The 21,692-nt window shown below is 34.8% G+C and overlaps 1 protein-coding gene and 1 pseudogene across 2 annotated transcripts in view; one reads left to right on the forward strand and one right to left on the reverse strand.

Annotated features, from left to right (window-relative positions):
* SCAF11 (SR-related CTD associated factor 11) overlaps nucleotides 1-21,692 on the reverse strand; it is a 78,353-nt gene that overhangs the window by 45,647 nt on the left and 11,014 nt on the right. For both annotated transcript variants that reach the window (XM_076007200.1, XM_012749202.2), the window contains exons 2-3: nucleotides 6,049-6,130; nucleotides 1,618-1,775 (exon numbers count right to left, since the gene is read on the reverse strand). In XM_076007200.1, coding sequence (XP_075863315.1) covers nucleotides 1,618-1,775; nucleotides 6,049-6,109 — 219 coding nt within the window. In that variant the 5' untranslated portion in view covers nucleotides 6,110-6,130. The remainder of the gene's footprint in view (nucleotides 1-1,617; nucleotides 1,776-6,048; nucleotides 6,131-21,692) is intronic.
* Nucleotides 3,596-5,445, forward strand: LOC105862837 (luc7-like protein 3 pseudogene; annotated as a pseudogene).

Below are 21,692 nucleotides of genomic sequence, written 5' to 3' on the forward strand. Positions count from 1 at the left end.
ACACAGATAAAATCTTTAGTTGGGAAGCAGAGAAAAATATGTGTTATTTCATTAATCACTAATGATTACAAACACACAGAGAGATTTAACAATCATATTAACTCAGCAAAACTCAAAGTACTTTTCCCCCCAAATACATTTTCACCTATGCTTAGTGTCCCTTCTTGTCAAAGATCAGTTTAGGTTTTAATTTAAAAGTTTTTACATATACTACTATGAATTCAAGTGGTGTAACAAATCTTTTTTTTCCTTCTTGCAGAACTTGGCCATAGAGTAAATATACAGTTAAGTTCTCCTTTCCACACTATTAATGAAAAAAAATATAAAACACGGAACTATGAAAACCCTAATTATGTTGTAATGCAATTGATTCTAATGTTTAGGGTCATCAAATAATTTGAATGCAGTAATTGTTAAAAACATTTTTGAGATAGATCTCCTTTACAAATTTTTACATGCTAACAAAATACTAACTCAGAAAATACAGCATGAGTAATATGAAGAGCAACTTTTATTTAACAATTTATAAGAACGGGGCTTATAATGAATTAATATTTACTTCAAAATATGTGGCCCAAATTGAGTCAATATAATACATTAAAAGTCCAAAATGTCCTTTTTCTTAATCATTCACAATCTATGAAGAACTTCAGTAATATCTCTAACTCAGAAATTAGTTCATACTAAAATTAAAAACAGGAATTAGAAAATGAAGCGCTAAATTCACTTTTGCCTCTTAAGTTGTGAGATCTTGGCCAAGTTATAGAATATAAAATCCAAGTTTCCTCATCCGTAAAATGTAAAGACTATTCCATCTGCTCTGGTTATTCCACAAGGCTGATATAAACAAGAAATCAAATAACCTATGTGAAGGCCGGGCGCTGTGGCTCACGCCTGTAATCCTAGCTCTTGGGAGGCCGAGGCGGGCGGATTGCTCAAGGTCAGGAGTTCAAAACCAGCCTGAGCAAGAGTGAGACCCCGTCTCTACTATAAATAGAAAGAAATTAATTGGCCAACTGATATATATATTAAAAAAAATTAGCCGGGCATGGTGGCGCATGCCTGTAGTCCCAGCTACTCGGGAGGCTGAGGCAGAAGGATCACTCAAGCCCAGGAGTTTGAGGTTGCTGTGAGCTAGGCTGACGCCACGGCACTCACTCTAGCCTGGACAACAAAGTGAGACTCTGTCTCAAAAAAAAAAAAAAAAAAATAACCTATGTGAAAATTCTCCGAAAAATATATTAATAAAAAGATAGAAAGTATTATTAGTAAACAGATACTATCTTAAGAGGGTCAAGTATATGGAAGATGAGTTATTGCATTTCTACCAGAAAAAAATAATTTGATCTGTTCTTCCTCTAAGGTTATTAACTTTTTTTAAAAAGTATGCATTTAAATTTTTTTAATTATGAAAAAAGCTGAATAAAAGAAAATTAGAAGGCAGTAACTATCAGAATTTGAATATAATACAGGGAAAGCTGTCTAAGATAGGGAGAAAATATTACTGTAAAATAATTTATGAAAGGCAGTATCAACTCTTTAGTGGAATGAAATCATGCTAGGGAATTAAAATACACTAATGTATTAACTGGGATTAATACTTATTCTCAGACTTACCTCTGCCCATTTAAGAATACAGGTCATACAGAACACATGATTACAATTTTCTGGAAAACCAACTTCCTTCTCTAATAGGCAATTAAGACATATGGGACATCTGTCAGCTTCACTGTACAACAGACCAGTAGTAGCAGTATCATCTCTATGTTCTTCTCCTGTAAAGTAAAACAGCTATATGTGCTTTCAAGTTCTCCAGACCAAATGACTTGTATTTCTGGGAGTACAGTGAACTCGATATTCTAAAGGGCTCTCTTACTACAAAACAAATTAGATCTTAGAAAAATTATAACAAACATACTCCTTGAGCCCACTACTCACAATACTTGCTTTTTTATATTTTTTAATGGAGGAGTGAAACAAACTTTTCATTAATTTAAAAATAAGTGATATTCACATGGTTCAAAAATTTAAATGTAAATTTACCCCCATCCATCCAGTTCTACCCAATCCAACAAGTAACAACTCTGTTCTTCCGAAGATTATATTTTAAAGCACAGAAAAACAAATCCTAATACATATTCTTCCATATTCCCTTTTACACACAGATGTTAGCACACTGTTTACACTGTTCTGGTTTGTTTTTTTTAATCTATTGACAGACATTCATTGTTTTCAACCTCTGACTATGACAATATTGCAATGAAAAATTTGGCTATTTCACATTTTTAAAAGTATAGCTACAAGATAAATTCCCAAAATTGGAATTGCTAGATCAATATGTGTATACATTTACTATGAACAGATACCGCAAAATTATCCTTCTGTTTAGGATTTGTACTAACTTAAACTCTTACCAGTAAGATAACCAACTCATATAAAAATATACACTGCTGACTTATAAACAAATAAAAGATACTCTAAAATTCAACATAAAAATAAAACAAAAATAAACAGATTGTCAACTGAACTGTGAAAAGTATACAGCAAGCAAATGAAAAATCTGGAATTGTCCTGGGTGCAAATGTCTGTAATAGTGTTCAGATCTGGAGACTAAGTCTTAAGATCACCCTGGGGTTCTAAGGAGAAATGATCCTGAGAGATTCCAGTATTAAGCCAAGCCTCTCAAATGGGAGCTTCAAGTATCGGAATTTTCAAATACTACACAGAAATGATTAATCAGCTGGTCCAACCCAGAAGAATGAACTAGAAGACAAATGTGAGGAAACTACCTAGATGATAGAAAAGGAGATATAATCTGTGATAAGGCTAAAAAATGTGATCAGAGCAAGGTCTAACATACTAATTGAAATACAGAAAAGAATAAAGGAGAGGCAACAAAGAAGTAATGGCTGCAAAATAATTAAAAGCATGAACCAACAGATAAAGGAAACACAATGTATGATAAATATTGAGAAATGGAAATAATCCATGCCTAGACACAATGGTGCAAAGCTATACAACATCAAAGATGAAAACAAGATCTTAAAAGCAGAAAATAGAAAAAGATCTGCAAGGGAGTAACAATTGGACTGAGATTTCTTGACAGCAAGAAAAAAAAGAAAAAATAGTTAAATAGTATCTTCAAAGTACTAAGAGAAAAAAACTATGCATTCAGAATTATACACCCAGTAAAACTACCTTTGAATAATTTTGAAGAAGATAAAATAGACACAAAAACTTAGGGGTTTACCACCAACAGACCTTCGCTAAAGAAACTTCTTATTTTTTCAGGAAGAATAAAAGAAACAGAGAGGAAAGAAACCTAAGCAAACATTGTTTGCATAAAATATCTAATTTGTGGTATCTGAAATAAAAGAACCCGAACAACAGATAACTATAACCTATAAACTGTTAGTAGGATAATCAGCGTTAAAGTGTTCTAAAATTATTCTTGTGCTGACAGTGAAGATTAAATTAACTTTATAAGCAGAGAAAAGTATCAATGCTTACTTTTTTAAAAAAGATAACAAAATCAGAAACAGTAAAGAAAAAAAACTTTAAGAAGAAAAATAAAAGTAAATAGTTCAGATTTTGTCTTATCGGCTTCTCAGTAGAGGAGGCTTTTCGGCCTTGGAGCGGGCCGGGGGGGTTGGCGACTGTGTCGCCGGCATTTTCGTTGGTGGGTGCCAGGGCTGGTGGGAGCAGCCGCCCGAAGAAAGCACCATGATTTCGGCCGCGCAGTTGTTGGATGAGTTGATGGGCCGGGACCGAAACCTCGCCCCGGACGAAAAGCGCAACAACGTGCGGTGGGACCACGAGAGCGTTTGTAAATATTCTCTCTGTGGTTTTTGTCCTGTGGAACTGTTCACAAATACTCGTTCTGATCTTGGTCCATGTGAAAAAATTCACGATGAAAACTTACGAAAACAGTATGAGAAGAGTTCTCGTTTTATGAAAGTTGGCTATGAGAGAGATTTTTTGCGATACTTACAGAGCTTACTTGCAGAAGTAGAACGTAGAATTAGACGAGGCCATGCTCGTTTGGCATTATCTCAAAACCAGCAGTCCTCAGGGGCAGCTGGCCCAACAGGCAAAAATGAAGAAAAAATTCAGGTTCTAACAGACAAAATTGATGTGCTCCTGCAGCAGATTGAAGAATTAGGATCTGAGGGAAAGGTAGAGGAGGCCCAGGGGATGATGAAATTAGTTGAACAGTTAAAAGAAGAGAGAATTGCTTAGATCCACAACCTCGACAATTGAAAGTTTCGCTGCTCAAGAAAAACAAATGGAGGTTTGTGAAGTGTGTGGAGCCTTTTTGATAGTAGGAGATGCCCAGTCTCGGGTAGATGACCATTTGATGGGAAAACAACACATGGGCTATGCCAAGATTAAAGCTACTGTAGAGGAACTAAAAGAAAAGTTGAGAAAAAGAACTGAAGAACCTGATCGTGATGAACGTCTAAAAAAGGAGAAGCAGGAAAGAGAAGAAAGAGAAAAAGAGAGGGAGAGAGAAAGGGAAGAAAGAGAAAAAGAAAGGGCTCGGGACAGAGAAAGAAGAAAGAGAAGTCGTTCACGAAGTAGGCACTCAAGCCGAACTTCAGACCGAAGATGCAGTCGGTCTCGGGACCACAAAAGGTCACGAAGTAGAGACAGAAGGCGAAGCAGAAGTAGAGATCGATGGAGAAGCAGAAGCCATGACAGATCAGAAAGAAAGCATAGATCTCGAAGTCGAGATCGAAGAAGATCAAAAAGCCGGGATCGAAAGTCATATAAGCACAGGAGCAAAAGTCGGGACAGAGAACAAGATAGAAAATCCAAGGAGAAAGAAAAAAGGGGATCTGATGATAAAAAAAGTAGTGTGAAGTCCGGTAGTCGAGAAAAACAAAGTGAAGACACAAACATTGAATCGAAGGAAAGTGACACTAAGAATGAGGTCAATGGGACCAGTGAAGACATTAAATCTGAAGGTGACACTCAGTCCAATTAAAACTGATCTGATAAGACTTCAGATCAGACAGAGGACTACTGTTCGAAGACTTTTGGATGAATACTGAAAACGACATAAAGTGAAGATCGACATTAAATGAGGTGAAAGAAAGCTTATAGTGGCATAGAAAAAGTATAAAGCTCAGTTAGTATTTTTTTTTTTATTAAAAATTAATTCAGGACTGATGTGACCTACCAGATTTCAGAACATGTGTTAATAGCATATATGCCACTGAAAACTTAGGTCATGTATCATATTTTTTCTTTAAGACTTTTTAAGAAATATTACCTAAACATGTGGCTTGCTAAGTGTTTAATTGCAAGTTTTCATTCTTGGACTTTGAAAACAGGATAAAACATTAGTATTTGTTTGAATCAGCCTAAGTGGGATTCCATTTTTACAACTCTGCTATACTTAGCCTTTGGAATTAGAAGTAAAAATAAAGTATCTCTGCTTTCTGTTACCAAAAAAAAAAAAAAAAAAAAAAGTACATAGTTCAAAAACCAAAAACTGATCAACTACAAACAAGACATGGGGCCGGGTACAGTGGCTCACACCTATAATCCTAGCACTCTGGAAGGCTAAAGCAGGAGGTTCATTTGAGGTCAGGAGTTCAAGACCATGTCTCTACTAAAAATAGAAAAAATTAGCCATGCATGGTGGCACCGTGTCTGGTTAACTTCTAAGTTTTTGTGTCTATTTTACCTTTTTCAAAATTATTCAAAGGTAGTAATCCCAGCTACTCTGGAGGCTGAGGCAGGACAATCACCTGAGCCCAGGAGCTGGAGGTTGCAGTGAGCTATGATTACATCACTGCATTCTAGCAAGGGCAGCAGAGGGAAGAGTCAGTCTTAAAAAAAAATTAAAATTTAAACTAAAAAAAAAGATATGGGAGGAAGAAAAGAAAAATGTGTATGTTTCTTAAACTCTGATTTTAAAATTTAAGAACAAAAATAAGTAAAAACTAAAAACTCCTGTATGTTTTTAAATGTATACAAATGAACAGTTTGGAAACACCAAGTTGTACTTTCAACACACAAGTTTTATAAAAATGAAGTTACCTTCCATATCTTCATACTCCTTATCTCCCATGTTTAGGGTATATACAGTTTTCTTCTTCATTTCTCCTTGGAAAAGGGTTTCCTGTAGGATGAATTATAATAGATAGTTTTTATGTTTGTCTTCTCCCAATATCAATTTTTTAATAAAACAACAATCCTGACCAGTAAGAAATTATTTTATACATAATCCAGTATTCTTTCATATTCCTTCCCATCAAAAACTACAGTCTTATGGAAAAGAGAAGCGTTATAATACTATTAAGCAACAAAAAAGACTAAATGATAAGTTTTGTGGCACAGACACAATTGAAGCTTCAGGAAAAAAGATCAATTTGAAATGGAATTTTTGGAGAATTATGTATGTTCAGGAACTTAAGGCATTCAAGGAACACAATAGTACAGAGAAATAAAATAGCACTTAGCTAGGCCTCTGAAATATCACAGTAAGGGTAATAAAAGAAATAAGCTCAGATTCAATCCTATAGATCTTTCTGACAGGATGTCAAAAAAAATGATGTAAGTGAATTTTATAAAAGATTGATATACCAGCAAAGTATAGAATTATTACACTGGGGAGAAATTAGAAGCAGAGAGATTTGAATAGCTAGAGTAACTGGCTATGAAGTGAATTACAAAACAAATTAAAGAACTGAAGAATTTCTGAGGTTTGGAGAGAAAATACATGGAAAGACTCAATGAACTTCTTCTGTCCTAAAGGACTGGGAAAATATTAATTATAAGAGGCCAAAATGAAAAATGTCGGAAAGAAAGTCAACTTGGTAATGTGAGCTAAAATAAAATTTTAAGACTCACCCGCCCCATGAATGGACCCCTTCCTGGCCAAAGGAATATCCTAAAACTAAATTGCCTGCCAGGAGGAAGGAGGTCACAGACATGCCTTATCATGCCTCCTTCCCTCCTTTGTAACCCATTAACAGGCCTAAGGGCATGCAAGACAAACCTACAGGTCCTCAAATTTACACAACAAATATATGTCCCGTGTTTTATCTCTCATAAACAGCTTCTATGTTAAAACATACCAAGCCTTTAGACAAAGCTTCATGTCTTTAAACCAATTACAAGCCAAAGAATCTTTAAATGCACCTATAACGTGTAAGTCTCCCCCCATTGAGATGGCCCACCTTTTCAGGCCAATGTCTGCCTACCATGTATTTATTTATGACTTTACCTGTAACCCCTGTCTCCCTGAAATGTATAAAACCAAACTGTAAAGCAAGGTTTCTTGGGTGTGGCTCTGGGTCATGGTCCTCAAATTTGGCTCAGAGTAAATCTCTTTAAAATTATTTTACAGAGTTGGGCTTTTTTTTTTCCATTGACAGTAGTCAAAGAGAAGAAAATTATGAGATAAAATTATTATTTTTTTAATTAACTCAATATTCCTTCTGGAACTAATGCAAGACACCTAATTACAATGAAATGTCCAAATAAATTTTAGAATATCTAGGTACAAGAAGAAATCCCCAATTTCATCAGTTGTGATACTTCCATATGTACAGGAATTTTCCTATGTATTTCTAAAATAATTGACACATGGTAGTTCTACATTAAAGGTATGAATTGTCCCGGAAATTTCATTTGGGAAATTCCCTATTTGGTTAAACAAGGAGAAATGCAAAGTCCCACACTTTGTTTAAAAAAAAAAATCAACTCCAAAAGCAGAAGATAAGAAACTTAGAAACATGTAAGAATGATTTTAAGGTTGCAGCAAATTAAAAGCTCAAAATGAGCATCAGAGCCATTAAAATTTTTTAATTCAATCAATCTGCCTTAATAAAGGTACACTGAGGAAAACTTCCCACTCTTAGCCTACATTTGCAACATTTGTTTCAGTTCTGGTATTTAAGGACAAAAATGTGATAAGCCTGGAAACTATCATATGCAAAAATAATTTAATAAGCATATTCAGCTTATTACTTGATCTTTTGGCCTGAAAGAACAGAAAGCTTAAGAACAACAGTAGTCATCTTCAAATGGAATGAAGTGTTCTAAAGATAAGTAGAATAACCTATCAAAGAAGGTATTCAAGCAAAGCCCCAATGACCTCTTCTGGGATTTTTTTTTTTTAACTCAAAAATTTATTGAGTGCTACAGGTATACTACAAGGCAATTCTTTAAGTACAGTACTGAACAGACAGACAGAAATCCCTGCCTTTACATTCTAGTGGGAAGACAAAATAAATAAAATAGTAAGTAAAATATCTAGTATTAGATGTTGAGAAGCGCTGTGGAGGAAAATTAAAAACAGTATAGCTAAAAATGGGTGAAAAATTGGGGAAGCTACTGTTAGGGAAAACCTCTGTGATAAAGTGACATTTCAATTGGCAATCAGAAAGAAGCAAGTGAGAGTGTTATTTGGATATCCTATATACCCATGCTGAACATTCTCTGCAGAAAGAACAGCCAATATGAAAGTCAAGACACAGGCACATGTCTGGTATGTTCAAGGAACAACAAAAAGATGAATGTGGTTAGAATAGAGTGAAAAGGAAGAAAAATAGTAGATGAGGATGGAGAGGTAACAGAAGACAAGATCATGCAGCACCTTTTAGGCTAAGGTAAGACTGGCTTCTTCTCTGAGTGACATGGAGCCACTAGCCACTCTCCTTTGAGCAGAGGAGACAAGGGAAAAAGTAGAGGCCAGCAAGGAGACTACTATAATAATCTTAGGGGGAAAATGATGCTGGCTTTTACCAAAGTGTTACCAAAGATGATGGAAAGTGCTCAGATTTCAGATTTTTTTGAAAATATAGCCATAAGGATTTGTGGGTAGATTGAATATGGAGTTATTTGTCAGAGAGCAAGGACCTAGAATAATTCCAAAGTATTTTGATCTGAGCAACTAGAAGTACTTAGACAAAAGATCACTATAAAAAAATTTAGATGTGTAAATTAGTACAACCACTATGGAAAACAATATGAAGGTTCCTCTAAAAACTAAAAATAAAACTACAATATGATTCAGCTATTCCACAATTGGGTATATATACAAAAAAAGGGAAATCAAAGTCTCAAAAAGATATCTGCACTCCCATATTTACTGCAGCACTATTCACAATAGCCAACATATGAAATCAACCTAAATGTCTATCAATGGATGAATGTACCTAGAAAACGCGGCATATATACACAATGGAATATTATTCATCCACAAAAAGGAATGAAATCTTATCATTTGTAGCAACATGGACAGAACTGGAGATTGTTAAGTAAAATAAGCCAGACACAGACAGAGAAATATCACATGTTCTCATTCATATGTGGGAACTAAAAAGTAGGTCTCATCAAGATAGAGAGTAGACTGGTGGCTATCATGGGCTGGAAAGAATGTGGGGAGGGGAAAATGAACAGAAGTTCATTCGTAGGTACAAAAATACAGTTAAAAAGAATAAATAAGACCTAGTATAAAATCAGCAGGGTGACTACAGTTAACAATAAACTACTGTATATTTCAAAATAGCTTGAAGAAAATAATTTGAATGTTCCCAGTTCAATTTTCTATATGTTTAAGGTGATAAATATCTTAATTACCCTGATTTGATCATTACATATGATATGAATGCATCAAAATATCACATGCACTCCCAAAATACATATATCTGTTATGTATGAATCAAAAAAAATTTTTTTTAATCAGATAGTCAAAGGTTACTCTCCTTGCTATTCATGTAGAAAGGCAACAAACTATCACCTGGGAACTTGTTGCAAATGCAGGGTATCTCAGGCACCACCCACACCTAGTGAATCAGAATCTGCATTTTATCAAGATCTATACATAATTCATATGTACATTAAAGTCTGAGAAGCGCTGCTCTAGACAGCTTCCCAATTTAGTTGACTTTAGAGTCATACGTGCTCCTGCATAGTACATAATCAAGCATAATTTTTTTATTTGGGAAAATTCATACCATACTGTCTCCCCCATTATCCTAAGTATCTGAGAATAAAAAATATTCAAGCCAGAGTTAATTCAATGTGATAAAATAGCAATTTGAAAATTAATACAATATTTTAAGAACCTAAGAAATTTTCAGGAGATGTAATATACTATCCCTTTATGTAGCACAATAATTTATTTGTCATATCTAATAGTCTGATAGCTATTTTCACATTTCCTCCTTTAAGAATACTAAGCTTGGCCGGGCGCGGTGGCTCACGCCTGTAATCCTAGCTCTTGGGAGGCCGAGGCGGGCGGATTGCTCAAGGTCAGGAGTTCAAAACCAGCCTGAGCAAGAGAGAGACCCCGTCTCTACTATAAATAGAAAGAAATTAATTGGCCAACTGATATATATATAAAAAAAAAAAATTAGCCGGGCATGGTGGCGCATGCCTGTAGTCCCAGCTACTCGGGAGGCTGAGGCAGAAGGATCGCTTGAGCCCACGAGATTGAGGTTGCTGTGAGCTAGGCTGACGCCACGGCACTCACTCTAGCCTGGACAACAAAGCGAGACTCTGTCTCAAAAAAAAAAAAAAAAAGAATACTAAGCTTATATTTATATACAAATTATAATTTATCATTAATATTTTATAATAAATACTGTCCTCTATTTTAGGGCACATAAATGAAGTACACATGTAACAGTGTATCACTGAGAAATTAAAAGACTTCAATCAAGTTATATGCTGCCTTTATGTTATAAATCTGCTTTAAAAATTGTTTAAGTGTAGGCCGGGCGCTGTGGCTCACGCCTGTAATCCTAGCTCTTGGGAGGCCGAGGCGGGCGGATTGCTCAAAGTCAGGAGTTCAAAACCAGCCTGAGCAAGAGCGAGACCCCGTCTCTACTATAAATAGAAAGAAATTAATTGGCCAACTGATATATATATAAAAAAAAATTAGCCGGGCATGGTGGCGCATGCCTGTAGTCCCAGCTACTCGGGAGGCTGAGGCAGAAGGATCACTCAAGCCCAGGAGTTTGAGGTTGCTGTGAGCTAGGCTGACGCCACGGCACTCACTCTAGCCTGGACAACAAAGTGAGACTCTGTCTCAAAAAAAAAAAAAAAAAAAAATTGTTTAAGTGTTCCAAATTTGTATGCTTTTTCCTGAAAATACCCCATATTAACTGTCTTTATACCTGAAAATAATTATGCCATATTACTAATTTATTCATTTAAACTGATAGGGTCTTAGCATTTTACTAGATAAGAGTCACAAATTTTAGTTCAGCAACTTACAAACTTATAACTTGTTCATGTTTATCTATCTGCCTGAACTCTAGTTTTTAATCTAAGAATCCAGGCTCTTGAATACCAGCTTTGCTTTGAATTCCCAGTAACAGGAATACCACACAAAGCAATGGTCCTTGTGGTCAATAAAAGACCTAAGTGAGCTGTGGGTGGGGGAAGGACTATCCAACCTCGTGGTTAACTGAAAAGTTAGATATTTCCCAATTTGTGTTATTAACTGTTTATGGTTTTAAAATCATAAGCCATAGTCTACCTATACTACTCATTAGTTCTTCTATTATGTTCTATAAATTAATTACCTAGAAGTCAAAATGAAATTTTTAATAGTTCTAAATTTACTTCAAATAAATTTCAAAGAATAGACGTTAATTTCAGATTTTTGGTAAACTGTTTCCTTTTCAGATAACTTACAAATTCAATTTTTAGTGTTTCTTCCCAGGCTTTACCTTTCCAAGCTAAAATATTTTTTAGTTTGTAACCCTAACATAATAATTGAACATATTTCTATCTTCCAGCTCCATTATATATTGTATAATGGATCTTTCCGTTTCATTATATAGTTTTTGTAAGATACTGAAAGTAATATTCCAAATACGTTCACATAACAATTTGAGAATGACTTAATTTTTAAATTTCATTTTTTAAGAAGCCATTAAAGTTTGGAATTTGGAATAAAAAAAAAACAGAAAACATTGATACCAATCAGTTTTTAGGAACTCAAGTCATTTTCCCACAGACACCCTGGAACACATGGAAGTGAGAGTCATAGGCGAGCCATTACAGTGCACTCAAAAACAGTAGTATATTAAGACATTTCAATTCTCTAGCACAGCGCTGCCCAATAGGGAATTAGTCTATCAAGCACTTGAAATGTGGCTAGTGTGAGAAACTAAATTTTTAATTTTAATGAAATTTTAATTAATTTAAGTAGCCCAATGTGCTACTGGCTACTATACTAAACAGTACAACTATTTTAAAAATTGTTATACCTGAGGTGTTAAGAATGTATATTCTACTGTAACAGCTGCTGGAGTACCTCACGCTTCGAGGAATCAGAGGAGCCAGAGATCCCCAGCGATATCAACTAATCTTTTTTAGGCTAGTCTGGTTCAGTTTCAAACTGCTACCCATCTTTCCTTCTCTCCATTTGTTTTTCCTTCCAAAGTCTGTTTCTTCTCAAAACATAACTCTTTTCCTTTCCAGTTCACTTCAAAAGTCTTTCTCCCTGTTCGCTTCTACCATCCTTTCAAGCAAGCCCATAACCTAAAGATATCTACACCCTGGTTAATACTACAAACTTTAGAGTCCGACAGGCCTAGATTCAAATCGCAAATTCCCTACTATTGAATACAAATGTTTGTTATTATGATCATTATTATTGCTAGAAAAAACAGAGAAATAGGGGAACAGTAACAAAATTATTGCTTGCCCATTTTCTTTGAAAGACAAAGGCAAAAGACTGAAAAAAGAAAATCAACATTTCTAAGTAACAACTAAATATTTTGTCAAAAGAGTAGAATCAGATTTTTTGAGTATAAAGAAAGAAGCATATCGATTGGACCTTTCTTTACTGTTACGTGGACACTTTCTATGTTAGTTTTGATGCATAATTCTTTAATCCTTTTATACAAACTTAGAATGTATGTGTAAGAATTCCTGTCCCTGCAATGTAGTAACAACAAACTTATTTTTAAATAAATAGAAAACTTGTTTTTCTAAAAAAAAAAAAAAAAAAAAAGAAAGAAAGAAGCAGGACACATAAATGGCCATGAGGAAATTTAACTTCTATTACCCACTTTATGCCCAAAACCAACCCTGCCATTACAGACCCTATTTCTGAAGGGTAGTGATATGGTAAATGGGAGCCAGAGTTGAATGAAAGGGATTCTGGGGAAAAGTAAAAGCTGCCTCTGTGTTGGGCATACTTATGCCAAAGACAAAGCAGAGTTCATGAAAATGCTAAATACTACATTGATTCATATGGCTAAGGTCCTCAGAAAATCCACTGTAACTCCAGGAACTTCTCTCAGGTAGTCTATTCCTCTTTATCTTCTATCCAATCCTATATCCAAGACAAACAAGCTCCCAAATTCAATCCTCCATCCAACAAAATTTACTTTAAAAAAGGGGGCACTCTATGTGAAGTATTTCCATGATTAACAACTTGGGCACTAGAATTAGGCAAATCTGTGCTTATGATACTGCCTAGCAATAAGCATTCAAATGTTAATCATTACTATTAATGCAAGTTCTCCCACCAAAATCTCATTCTTAAATAAAACCATTAAGTTCCTCCCACTCAGAATCCCCCAGCATGGGCTTAATGGGGCCTGAAACGTAGAAGCAGGCATTAGTAACAATAAGCAGAGCTCTAAGAGAATCCCTATAATTCTGTCTAAAAAGTGAGAAAAGGGTCTCCTAATGCTCAGAAAGAGTGGGGGAAATCACTCCTTTTTTCTGTTTCTAATTTCTCTTGTCCCAGTTCCCAAGCAATCTTGTGGGAGGAGTAGCTGCAACAGTGGCAGTAGCAGGAGCCTAAAATTATGAGAGAGAGGAACCATCCTCTCTGATGAAGAAACTCTGGATGAAGACTCCTCTGTCTTCTTGTCTTGGATTCAGACACAGTTGTAGGAAGTGGAATAAATGAAGACCAAGCTTTCCGGGCAGAGGACAGAAAAGAGGGACCCAGGGATGTAGAAAATGGCATAGATGTAACAGAGAGGAATGAACCTGAGAAAATAATAGTAAATAAATTATTTATGAACTCCTAGCTCCTGGAGCTACACATATATGGATTTAACCCTAAGCAGCACAATGGACTATGGAAACTAAAATATGAGATAAACCCCTATGCAGGCCACAGACTGGCTACTAGGTAGTGTACTCACTGAAAAAATACAAATTGTACCATAAAAGTTTTGAAGATGGAACTGAGATTAAAACTACAATCTACAGAAAACTGATTGGAACTTGTGGCCTGAATCCAACTAGATCAACTACCTACCATAACAAAAATATCAAGATTTTCCATATCATTTAAATACAAGACAAAATTTCATAACATAACATTCAAAATGTCCAGAGAACAATCCAAAAGTACTTGGCATGGAGAGAACAGGAAAAACTCACTCTTCCTGGGAAAAGACAATTAGCAGAAACCAATATACCAAGATGGCACAGATGTTAGAGCACTGAGTGAGTTATCTAAATAAATTATCTAATGAGTGGATAAATATCTTAAAGCAAGTATAAATATGCTCCAACAAGTATGAGCAAATACTTTTTTTTTAAGTTCATTCAAATTTGCATTTAATTTCTATTTACATTCATTCAATCCAAAATCAAATAATACAGTAAACTAAACACAAGATGAAAAGCAGAAAAAGTGTTACCCTCATAGCACTCCTAACAAGGCAGCTGAAGAATTTACTCTGATAGATGCAAAGCCAACTTGGGATAGAAGAAACAACAGTTTAAAGAGCAAGCCCAAACACAGATGAACTCATCTTTCAGATGTTACTCCAGATAATCCACTGAGATAGTACTTGTGCTGTAGTGTTAAGAATCACACAAGTACTGTATTAATCAGCAACAGACCACAGGTTATATGTGACAAACACTTTATGATAGTTTTGTCCAACTTGCTAGTGTCTACTCCTATGAAAAAAGGTAGATGTTTGGACAGTGGTATTTTTGAGAAATTAACCATTTTCAAAGCCTCAAAAACCATTCTTCATAAATTCAACATTTCTCATGGGAATAATCTTAGATCTAGCCCTTGTAAACAAGCTAGGAACCATATGTTTAAATAAATATTCAAAATATTTAGATCCTATGTTAAATATAAAATCTGAGGCTCAGTATATTATCTAAAGATGTATCTTGTTTATGATCATTTATTACCTACATTAAAGAATGTTGAATTTATGGAGTATCATACATGCATCCTTCCCCTAGCCCAAAGTTTATCTTCTATCTCAAAAATAGTATGGAAAAAATCCTTCTTGAAGGATTGAAATTAGTTAAGACCATAAAGGGGAAAAAGAAATAACATAATTTTCCTAAAAATCCGGTTCAAGTTCAATAATTAATACTTTACATTGTTAATCACAGCTGGTTTATAAATCCCAGTTTACTCTGTAATGCTACAAACCTTATAAAATCAAATTAGTAAACTTCAGTGATTACATTTTAATTAAAAAACAGCAAGTATAAAATAAAAAAATATCTTATAGCTGATTTTAAAGGAAATAAGTGATGAAAGAAAAGCACTTTAATCTCTTTTATACACTTACCTGGTATAATCATAAAGAACCCTCTTAGAAACTCAAGACTAGTAATATTGACATATTTTAAACTATGCTTGGATTTTACAAATAATATAGGGTAAGCCATATTGCATAGGTGTGTGCTTTCTGTCTGTGCACTAATGTGACACTTGACATTGTTTTCACAGTCATAGTAGGGATATCCATTTATGAAACACAAGTTCTCAAAAAACTGAGCAAATACTTTTGAAACAAACCAAAAGCTAAAAAAAAAAAAAATCACAGCAAAGAAATAGAAGATATAAAGAACTACCAAACAGAAATTTTAACTGAAAAATGCAGTAACTGGGAAAAAAACACACTAGATAGACTCAATAACAGAATGGAAACAAAAGAGTGAAGAGTTAGTGAACTTGAAGATAGATCAGTAGAAACTATCCAATCTGGAAAAAAAAATGTAGAAAAAAAATTATTAGGACCTCGGGGACCTGAGAAGCAATACCAAAACCCTAACATTCATGTCAAGAGTCCAAGGAGACAAAAATGATCACAGTGTTTAAAAAAAAGAAGGAAGAAGAAGAAATAATGGCTGGAAATTTCCCAAAATCTAGTGAAATACAAATTTCTACATTCAAGAAGCTCACAAACCTCAGATAGAACAATCCCAATGAAATCCATGCCTGCACATGTCAAACTGCTGAACATTACCAAAAAAACACACACACACACAAATCAAACCCCATAAAACCTTGAAAACATCCAGAAATAAACAATGCATTACTTATGAGGTTGACAGGGCTTGATGATTAAATCAAATCATCTGGTGATTTCTCATCAGAAATCACACAAACCAGAAAGAGTAGAAGAACAACATCCTTAAAGTGCTCAAATGGAAAAGAACTATAAACCTAAAATTCTCTAACTAATGAAAATATTCTTGAGGAATGAATGAAATAAAAAACATTCTAACTTGAATGAAAATGATAAGAATTCTTTGCTAGCTCTAAAAGAATTCCTAAAGGAAGTTCTTAAATCAGAAGAAATAGAACGCTAGAAATGATGGAAGATGAACAGAAATTATAACTATCTCGGTAAATATAATAAACTGCTCTCATCTTGAATTCTTTAAATATGTTTGGCAATTAAAAGCAAACATTTATAACATTTTCTGAAAGGATTTCCAACACAGGATTATCTTGAAGATATTGTGGGTTTGGTTCCAGACCAGCAGAATAAAACAAACACAATAAAGTAAGTCACACAAATTTTTTGGTTTCCTAGTGCACGTAAAAGTTATGTTCACACTATACTGTAGTCTATTAAGTGTGCAACAGCATTATGTCTAAAAAAAAACAAAAAAACCAATGTACAAGCTTCAGTTAAAAAATACTTTAATGTAACAAGAGCTGAAGGTAGATAAAAAAAAAAAAAATACTTTAATGCTACAAATTGCTAATAATCATCTGAGCTTTCAGCTAGTCATAATCTTTTTGCTGGTGGAGGGTCTTGCTTTGATGTTGCTGGCTTCTGATTGATCAGGGTGGTAGTTGCTGAAAGTTGAGGTGGCTGCATCAATTTCTTAAAATAAGACAACAATGAAGTTTGCCACGTTGATGAACACTTCCTTTCATGAAAGATTTCTTTGTAGCATGCGATGCTGTTTGATAGCATTTTTTTTTTTTTTTTTTGGAGACAGAGTCTTACTCTGTTGCCCAGGCTAGAGTGTCCTGGCATGAGCCTCGCTCACAGCAACCTCAAACTCCTGGGCTCAAGCAATCCTACTGCCTCAGCCTCCCAAGTAGCTGGGACTACAGCCATGCGCCACCATGCCCAGCTAGTTTTTTCTATATATTTTTAGTTGGCCAATTAATTTCTATTTTTAGTAGAGACAGGGTCTCGCTCTTGCTCAGGCTGGTTTCAAACTCCTGACCTTGAGTGATCTGCCAGCCTCAGCCTCCCAGAATGCTAGGATTACAGCTGTGACCCATGACGCCTGGCCCTGATAGCATTTTATTCACAGTAAAACTTCTTTTGAAATTAGAGTCAATCCTCTTATACTCTGCCACTGCTTTATCAACTAAGTTCTTGAAATATTCTAAATCCTTTTATTTTTATGTCATTTCAACAATGTTCACAGCATCTTCACCAAGTAGTTTCTATCTCAAGAAACCACGTTCTTTCCTCGTCCATATAAAGCAACTCCTCATCCATTCAAGTTTTATTATGAGACTGCAGGAATTCAATCACATCTTCAGGTTCCACTCTAATTCTACTTCTCTCATGAATCATGAATATCCTTAATTGCATCTAGGAATGGTAAATCCTTCCAGAAGGTTTTCAATTTACTTTGCCCTGATCCATCAGAAGAATTGCTATCTACAGCAGCTATAGCATTACAAAAGTATTTCTCAAAGAATAAGACTTGTAATTCAAAATAACTCTTTGATCCATGGGCTATAAAATCAATGTCATGTTTGTAAGCATAAAAACATCAATCTCCTTGTACTTTTCCATCAGAGCTCTTTGGTGACCAGGTGCTTTCTCAATGAGCAGTAATATTTTGAAAGGAATCTTTTAATCTGAGCAGTCAGGTGTCAATGGTGGGCTTAAAATACTCAAGAAACCATACTGTAAACAGATGTGCAGTCATCCAGGCTTTGTTGTCCATTTATAATATAAAGCACAGGCAGAGCAGATTTAGCTTAATTCTTTAGGGCCCCAGGATTTTTAGAATGGTCAACGAGCATTGCTTTCAACTTAAAGTTACCAGCTGCATTATTACCTCCTAACAAGAGAGTCAGCCTGACCTTTGAAGCCAGGTATTGACGTCTTCCCTCTAGCTATGAAAGTCCTAGATGGTATCTTCTTCCAACAGAAGGCTGTTTCATCAACACTGAAAATCTGTTGTTCAATGTAGCCACTTTCATTGATGATCTTAACTAGGTCTTCTGGATAACCTGCTGCAGCTTCTCCATCAGCACTTGCTGCTTCACCTGGCACTTTTATGTTATGGAGACCGCTTTTCGTAAACCTCATAAACCAAGCTCTACTACCTTCGAACTTCTGCAGCTTCATCACCCCTCTCAGCCTTCGTAAAACTGAAGAAACTTAGAGCCTTTCTCTGGATTAGGCTTTGACTTAAGGGAATGTTGTAGTTGGTTCGACCTTCTATCTAGAGCACTCAAACTTTCTCCCTATCAGTAATGAAGCTGTTTCACTTTTTGTCATTCACGTGTTCGTTGTAGTAGCACTTTTAATTGCCTTCAAGAACTTTCTTTGCATTTATACCTTGATTATTTGTCACAAGAGGCCTAGTTTTCAGCCCATTTCAGCTTTTGACATGCCTTCCTCACTAAGCTTAATCAATTCTAGCTTTTAATTTAAAGTGAGAGACTGCAACTCTTCCTTTCACTTGAACACTTAAAGGCCATTGTAGGGTTATTAATTGGCCTAACTTCAATATTGTTGTATCTCAGAGGATTGGGAGGCCTGAGGAGAGAGGAGAGATGGGGGAATGGTAGGTTGGTGGAGCAGTCAGAAGACAAGCAACATTTACTGATTAAGCTCAGAGTATTATATAGGCACACTTTGTGGAGCCCCAAAACAATTACAATAGTAACATCACAGATCACCATAACAGATATTATAATAATGAAAAAATTTGAAATACTGTAAGAACTATCGAAATATGATACAGAGACATGAAGTGAGCACATGCTGTTGGAAAAATGGCACCAACAGACCAGCTCAACACAGGACTCCCACAAACCTTCAATTTGTAAAATACACAGTATCTGTAAAGCACAATTAAATGAGGTATGCTTGCTATATATGCATAAGTAACACAAGACAATAACATAAAGGGGGAAGATAAAAGGATTACATAAAAGGATTTACATGTTGTTAAGGTTTCCAGATTTCACTTCAAGTAGTAAAATATTAATTCTAGATAGACTGTAATGTAAGTATGTATAAGTCCTACAGTTACTACTAAAAGAATTAGATAGTCAACAGTACAATAAATTAAAATGGAATAAAAATCTTCAAATAACCTAAAGAAAGAAGTTACAGAGGAACAAAACCAGAGGGAACAAACAAAATAAAATGTACACTTAAATCCAACCATGTCAATAGTTCAAATATGTGAGATGCAGCAAAAGCATTATAATATTAAACTTCTTGTATCAGAGAAGACAGGCCTCAAATCATTAATGTAAATGTCCAACTTAAGAAACAAGAAAAAGAGCAAAATACATCAAAAGCCAGCAAAAGGAAGAAAATAGCAGAAATAAAATCGAAAACTGAAAAATAGATAGAAACCAATGAAACCAAAAGCTCATTCTTTGAAAAGATCAATAAAATTTAAACCTCTAGCAAGACTGATGAAGTAGATAACCTGAATAGCTCTGTAACTACTTAAAGAAACTGAATTTGTAGCTAAAAGCCTTCCAAAAAAGAAACCTTCAGGCCCCGATAATTTCCCTGGTGAATCCTACTAAATCTTTAAAGAACTAACACCAAATCAACACAATCTGTTACGAAAATGGAAAATGAGCACTCCCCAAATCACTTTATGAGTCTAGCATCACCCTGATACCAAAATCAAAGATAGTACATGAAAAGAACAAATTTACACACTGCTTTTTATCAAAATATAAACAATGGTACATTCAACCATACAATGGAATACTGCTCAGCAATAAAAAGGAATGAACTAGCATTTCATTCAACAACTTGGATGAATCTTAAAGGCATTATACTTAGTGAAAGAAGCCAGTCTCAAAAGGTAACACACTAAACAGTTGCATTTATACGACACTCTTGAAAGGTCAGAACTACAGTGATAGAAAATTTTTTACCTGGATAAGGGAAAGGTATGACTACAAAGATAGCACAAGGGATTTTTAGTGGAGTGATGGAACTATTCTGAAGCCTGACTGTGGTGATGATGATACGAATCTATACATGTATTAAAATTTATAGGCCTATACACCCCAAAAAGGTCAAGTTTACTGCATACAAATAATAAAATTTAAATTTTTAAGAAACATAAAGACTAACATGAGAGCAATTACAGACTAAAATGTAAATTGTTAACATTTTCAAAGGTACTTTTTCACTTTCAACTTCACAGTCTGTCTTTCCAATGGTTCTATCACCAATACACAAAGGACACCCAAGTTATATTGCCACAGATGAGCTTGAAAGAAGGTGTCTGAATTTTCTCTCTCTCTCCTTCCTGCATTCCTATAGCACTAAAAGGTCTGAGAAACAACACATATCCATAACCTGTGGACATACAGATATTAAAAGCAATAGGAGCTATTTAACTCCACTAAATTCTAACACAAGAGTTGTAAAAATAGATGAGTTCCAAGACCCTAGTGATGGTATGGTACTGGCCACTTTTTCATTGTCTGGGGGAAGAGATCTACTACAGGTGACTCCCAGTTAGGGTACACTTATGTGACAGTTGTCCATATGGGAAGAATATATCCTCAATATAGCACTTTATAAAAAGAAAAATCAGGGCCTTCTATATGCCTGGATAGTTTACCATAAAAGAGTTTGATAAATCATAATATATGACAGGATTCCACCATCTCTCAAAGTGAGAAACAATCATAAACAGTAGCATGTTATATGTCCTCCAATGTCATTGTATTTATTCAATTTTTCTCCAATAACTCCACCCCTGCTTAAGGTACAGAGGAGAGAATAGAAAGAGTTGATCATGTAATCTTCATACATCCTTGAGATTCTCATCCCCTTTATTAATGTACAATGACATAACTAATTTAAATGGTAAAGTCAAACCTAAGGCTCTTACATTTGTTTTTATCCATGAGCAATTCCTCAATGCTTGTTACAGGTCCCCTGAAGGGAAGAGTTATATACACATGAAAAGTACAGTTTATATGTAGAAGATTAAGCCTTATTCCTATCAGCATTGAGATTCTCAAATTGGGTTTAAAAAAAAAAATAAAAAAGAAAGAATAGGAAAAAAAAAATAAAAAGAAATAAAAAAGAAATTAAATTTAAAGAAAAAAGAAAAAATATTAAAAAAAGAAAAAAAAAGCCTTATGCCTATTAGAGACAAAAGTAAAAGAGCAGCAAGACATAGACTCATTTCACAACCTAACTCCCAAGACTACAGGACCACTTAGGATCAAT

The sequence above is a fragment of the Microcebus murinus genome, chromosome 10, assembly GCF_040939455.1.
Source record: "Microcebus murinus isolate Inina chromosome 10, M.murinus_Inina_mat1.0, whole genome shotgun sequence".
NCBI lineage: Eukaryota > Metazoa > Chordata > Mammalia > Primates > Cheirogaleidae > Microcebus > Microcebus murinus.